We start from the raw sequence: 6,057 nt of genomic DNA, 5'->3' as shown, positions 1-6,057 counted from the left end.
ACTGCCGGACAACATTTTATTGATAGTCTTCAGAAAAAAAATATACACAACCGTATGCATCCAAACATAAAATATACAAGACTCAGTTCAAAGTAAAGTAGTCGCTTGCCCCTTTTCTCCATTACTGTGAACGTTTACGGATTTAATCTTTTTTCTTCTGTTCGATGAACCACACGTTAAACTCGGTAGGTGCCACTGTTTCATATCCTCCACAGTATGCGGTAATGACCGTCCTCTCGTTTCCGGTAACAGCAAAGCCAGAATTCCGACGAACAGGGACATAACACCGAAAATAACTCCGGGGGCCCACGGCACCACACGCGCCTGAAACATCATAGTAACTTAAGGTAGTTACAGTCATCTGCACCAATAAAGAAATGACTGATTTCTGATATTTATATACGTACCAAATAAGCTGCGAATGGCGCTAAAGTACCAGCGACCGGGGCAGTAAACGATGACGTTCCAGACCCAGTATTCCTTGAATTGAACAATATTAGATTATAATCTAAATCTTACTTGAAGATGATACACCTCTAAGAAGTATATGTCAACTTTATTGCATTTAGTCAAGTAAATTCAATATACACGAATATTAAGATTGGCTTTTTATATTGCATGTGCAAGGACTCGATAGATCAACTTGGCCAAACAAGATATTTAGAATTTGGACGTTTTATGATTAATGATTGACGAAATATTATATTAAGGCTGCGTGTGATAGTTTCAAATATTACCTAATCAACGTAGGATACAATTCTAAACTATATTGGACGACTATATTAAATGAGGCTGCGATACTGAATTTGCCAACTAAAGTCAAAAATACAGCTAAGGGCATCAGATTTGTTCCACTCCCTGAAACAGGAGAAAACATAGAAATAAAGCTTCTTATCTTTCATCTTTTTTTCTTGTTTTTAACAGACACACACACGCACGCACACGCAAATTTCATTTTTATTGTTCCACAAAAACATCTTTTGTACAGAACATTTAAGCATTCATTTTACAACAGCAGATTGCAAGTACAGTGAAGCACTTGTTGGGTAGAAAGTGGAGGCTCACCATCAATACTGACAAAACAAAAGTTATTGTGTTCGAAAAACGGAAATCACGTAGAAATTATACTTTCCGTCTCGTAGGCGACATTCTCTGGTTACACCGAGTGACAGAAGTTTCGATTCGAATGCACATCGTTTTGATTCAATTTTTCGACTGATGTCTCCAGTTTTGCGAAAGCTTTATGTGCAAAGTCCTGGAAATCGTCGCTCATAGTTATAAATATATTTGCCAAAGCTTAATATTGAGATTGAACGGTACGCAGTGGTTACTGATGTGGAACGGCTTTAGGTCTTTAGGTCTAGCCCACAGGTGCTGGAGTCAAATTCAATCACAATATTTCATGGGCGTCCCTAGGGGGTTCGGTAGTTCATACGAACCCCATTTTTCAAACGCCCGTTCAAACGTCGACGAACGTCGGCACATGGTCTGCATTTGCTAAAATAAATTCGATACATGCAAAGTAAACGGGAACCAGCCTACCTATCGGCATCAGATTGCACCAGAACGCACCTGCTTGCACGAAATTTTCAAAAATGTTTAGAAAATTGCCGACCGTTAGAAATCTTTAAGCGATAACTTACTGGTAAAAGCAGTTAAGAACGGAGCGACGTGTCACTGCACCTGCTTGCCATCCGCCATTTTTAGTTTTTTGCACACGCACGCACATACACACGCACGCACACACACACACACACACACGCACGCACGCACATACACACAGATGATTTTTTACCAACCTGTGACAGGCGGTACGCATACAAGTAGTATTAGTGAAATACCAGCTAATATATGAAAACTAGATAACGATATACGTCTCCCAGCTCGACTGAAATATAAAACATGGACAAAATATGCACTTAGGTAGAATTAGCTATAGATTTGCATGTACCATGTTTGACTATATTAAGGTGCCTATATAATTTGATTTAATATTTGAATAATGGTGAAATTCATTTACCTTTCTAAAACAAACATACAACAAATAGTAGCGGGTATTTCTACTAGAGCCATAAGGAAGAAGTTCAAAAATCGGTCACCGGCTAATTCAGCTGCAGATAGTGATAAACCGTAGTAAACTAGATTGTTGACAAACCTGATCAATAGAGAAAGGGTGATTTTGATAACGTTAACTTAAAATTTAAAATTGGAAACCTGGTATTTGAGGGAAATGATTTCAAGATGCAAGTACAATCTAGTGTCTAGCATACTCGATGAAACATACCATAAAGCAAACAGTATGAACGTAATTCGTCTAAGAATTGGTTCACGGAATAGTGTCATTCGACCGAGTTCTTTTTCTTCTTCTACTTCAGCTTGTTCTTCGAATGGATGTTCTGGAAGTAACGTTCCATTAAAGGCGGCCGCCTTTTTAACGATTTCTTCAGCTTGTTCTACCTTTCCTTTCGACAACAGCCACGGCACAGATTCCGGTATCAACCTTTAACGATAGGGACAAAACACTGACCAAAGTATAGATGACACATGAATCCTCAAAATCAGAAAACACATTGGATTTAAATATAACTAACCAAATATCAATAATTGTTATGACTGGCATAATTGCGACTGCGAGCTGTAAGTGACGCCAATTCCTGATAAAGTAGGCCATCAAATCAAGAAGCATCAATCCAATACTCCACCATACAAACATTATCTGGCCGGCAAACGTTCGTAGATTTTTTGGAAACAGTTCAACAGCAGCGACGATAGCAATCATCAAACAAGCCTGTAATCAAACTAATGTTCATCATTATACCGCTTATTTGACGGTAAGCTGAGTTGGAAGGTGAAATTGGGTTAGAGGTGTCAACTTATTTCCCAGGTCTACCGGTGGTTAATTTTTATACATTATAACAGTGATACACAAAGGTGAAGCCTTCACTGTGATAATTCTTTCGTAACTACTTTTACATCCTGAAAACATCGCATCAGTTTCAAGATTACAATCAATATTGAGGTAGTGGCCAACGTGTAAGGATAATGAATACTATCTAAAACAAGGTGGTAAATAGCTTACTTCGCCAGCCATGCCATTTAGAACTCGGAATGCTGCAAACATGGCATAGTTCACAGCATAGGCTGCCCCAATGCCAGTAAAAACAAGTGAACCATTGATGACCAAAAATAAAAGTTTCCTTCCGTAGATATCAGCAAGCGGTGATACCAATAACGTAGCAGCTATTGCACCCATTATATAGAATGACTGTGATAGTTCACCGAGGTAGTTGTGGTCACAAACTAAATCCCACTATGATAAAGACAATATTCAACGATACTTGGATTAATTAATTATTAATATCTTTGATCTGACTACGGATGAAAGCGATCGAGAAAAAAGGTTTTACCTCAGACACGATTGTCACTCCATATTCTTTATCAGGATAGGTCCAATGTGAACATTTCTCTGTTGTATTAACGGAGGTTAGATTACTGTAAATGAGACAAGTTTCTGGCTCTCCGTTCTTTTTTCTCGGTAGCGATGTATTGTCAGAGACTGTACAGTGGTAATCCGGTACACCGGCTGCAAACATTTATAGCGCAACGATATGATTTGAAGAAAATGCTAGAAATTCGAAAGCGCAAATTGATTGATAATCAGGTTTCTATTAAAACAATTGATTTGTTTTGTTTTATCTCCTGAACATACCTGTAAAAACTACTGACATCGAAAAAAGGGCGAGCACGATGTTTGCAGGTATTACCCAACAAAGATAAGTTAGAATATGCCACTTTTTGCTACCCTTCAACAACTGGTCGTAAGTCCTTTCAATCGCGTCATCCATTGCTCGTACGTACCACTTCACAGCCAATCTGTCATTAATTGTGTATGATATTTAGTTACAGTCGTACTGTTTCAGTGTTTATGTAAATACGGGGCAAATGCCAAATCACTGGATTAGCGATGATTGAATACCATTAACACACTACCACTACCACATACATTATATTTGTCAACTCAGCTTTGTAATCCGTTCATATTATCCGCATTAATCTATCCATGAATTGCTTGTCATTACCTTGATGCAAAAGGACAAAAATATCTTATGATCGTTAATCTAGTTACCCTATTTTGTTTTGATACTGCACAATGGGTTGATTGGTCGAGGGCGATTACCTAGGTTCTAACTTTTCACTTCCCCCATTCCTTCTAATAATATTCATATATATGAACATTATATAAATGAATATCATATATATGAAAATCAATTTTAATGAAAGATATGTATAATAAATGGAGAGTAAACAAATACACAGTGAATTCTTAAAAAGAATTAAAGATACTAAAAATGTCAAATCTGTAGATAAACATATTAACCAGATAGATTTCATAGATTATCTAGTGAAGATATTGAAGAATTATATTCCGGTGATTTCTATTTCATATATAAAGGTAAGAATGAACAAGGATGTCATGATATAGATTTCGAATAAAAAAATATGTAAAATAGATGGTAGAATTAAAAGAATACAGAATATTTGTTGATTCTAGACAACTGCTTAATCAAAAATCACATAATTAACAAATACAATTAGTTAGAGAATTTAAAAATTGCGTTGATTTGAAATTAGTAAATATTAGTTTATGTAATTCTTTTTATAATATTTCAAATAAAACCACTGAAGATAATGCTTTTTTGATTTTTATTAGAAATAAAAACCAAATGGGTTACTTTATATCTAAGACCAGGATTATATAATTTAGAAACATTAGAGCTAGAAATTGATAGAAGAGCACGGTTGAAAATTAGAAGTGAAGATAAATTTTTAATTAGATTTATGAAAAGTGATAGAATAAAAATAAAGTTAGATGATGAAAATGAACATTCTTTTATTATAAAAAAAAACCAATAGCTAAATTGTTAGGAATTAAACCAGATATTGTTACATGAAACATGAGATTTTTATTCCAGAGAACAAAAGGCAGGGAAATCGCTGACCGATTTTGTAGATGAATTAACCCTTTTGTCAAAACGTTTCGAATTAGTCGATGCATCAAAAGGGACAGCTATTGATTCAATGTTGTGTGAACAATTTTCGTCCAATGTCTAAGATGTAAGCTTGCGATGGGAATTTAAAAAATTAATGCAGGGTTCACAGCAAACATTTTCAACTTTGCGTGACTATGCTTTTCAATATGTTCTTGAAACTGGTAGTCAGATACAGGTTAGAAAGAAAACAGTACTGAAATTGGAACAAGATCCATCTGAATGTATGCAGGCAATGTTAAAAGAATTGACTGTTTCAGTCAGAGGTATTGCTGACAGGCAAAAGCACATGGAAGCGAGCTTGTTTGAAACTCAGTCCCAAGTAGCCAATTTATTTGATCAACGCAATTCTGACATCAACATGATGGTGGAAGAAATCCCCGATTTCCGTACTCGCCCGCTGTAAATAATACATATAACTGAAATTTTCATCCCCAAGGTTATAATCGAGGTGATGGTTTCAGAGGTAACCGTGGTAAGATGCGTAATCAAAGAACTCGACCATTCGTTAGGTCGGATGATATGAATCGACAGGGTGATTCATACAATGTCGGCCCCACATATAATTATCAGAGTTCGGGAAACCAACCGGGTCCTGCTTTTCGGGGAGCTCATCGGAGACAGCAGGACAAGGCATACACAGCTCCCTCAATGATGAATGTGGTTTCGGATACTCCTCAGTAAATGGTAATTCGAAACAATGTGTAAATAATATTTTAGGTCCAGTGCCTAAAATTCCGGTAAAAATTGGTAATGTTACAGTTGAAGCGCTGCTTGACACTGGATCTGTTTGTAGCATAATTAATTCTGATTTCTTCTACTCCCATTTTCCGACAGGAACTAGGTTAATGGAAGGTGAATCATGGCTGAATCAAAGCTGCAGATGGGAAGTCTTGCCATATGATGGTTTTTATCTAACGGATGAAATTGAAATTCTAGGTACAAATGTTCCACTCACTGGTGTGATGGTTGGTCATTAACATGGTGACAACGCAATTCCCATGTTGCT

The 6,057-nt window shown here is 36.5% G+C and overlaps 1 protein-coding gene across 3 annotated transcripts; it reads right to left on the bottom strand.

Moving 5' to 3' along the window:
* Positions 1-3,980, bottom strand: LOC141902485 (organic cation transporter protein-like). Of its 3 annotated transcripts, XM_074790233.1 has the most exons (10): positions 3,710-3,980; positions 3,408-3,583; positions 3,080-3,310; positions 2,592-2,788; positions 2,285-2,500; positions 2,021-2,155; positions 1,800-1,888; positions 738-858; positions 408-480; positions 1-324 (listed from the first exon to the last, which is right to left on the bottom strand). In XM_074790233.1, the coding sequence occupies exons 1-10, from the start codon at positions 3,843-3,845 to the stop codon at positions 88-90; spliced, it is 1,611 nt and encodes a 536-aa protein (XP_074646334.1). In that variant the 5' UTR covers positions 3,846-3,980; the 3' UTR covers positions 1-87. The 3 variants fall into 3 exon arrangements, with proteins under 3 accessions (XP_074646334.1, XP_074646336.1, XP_074646335.1); XM_074790235.1 differs by lacking the exon at positions 3,080-3,310; XM_074790234.1 differs by lacking the exons at positions 738-858; positions 1,800-1,888.
* Positions 3,981-6,057: the final 2,077 nt, after the last annotated feature.

This window comes from Tubulanus polymorphus, chromosome 3 (assembly GCF_964204645.1).
Source record: "Tubulanus polymorphus chromosome 3, tnTubPoly1.2, whole genome shotgun sequence".
NCBI classification, from domain to species: Eukaryota; Metazoa; Nemertea; class Palaeonemertea; order Tubulaniformes; family Tubulanidae; genus Tubulanus; species Tubulanus polymorphus.
This window is presented reverse-complemented; position numbering and strand designations above follow the sequence as displayed.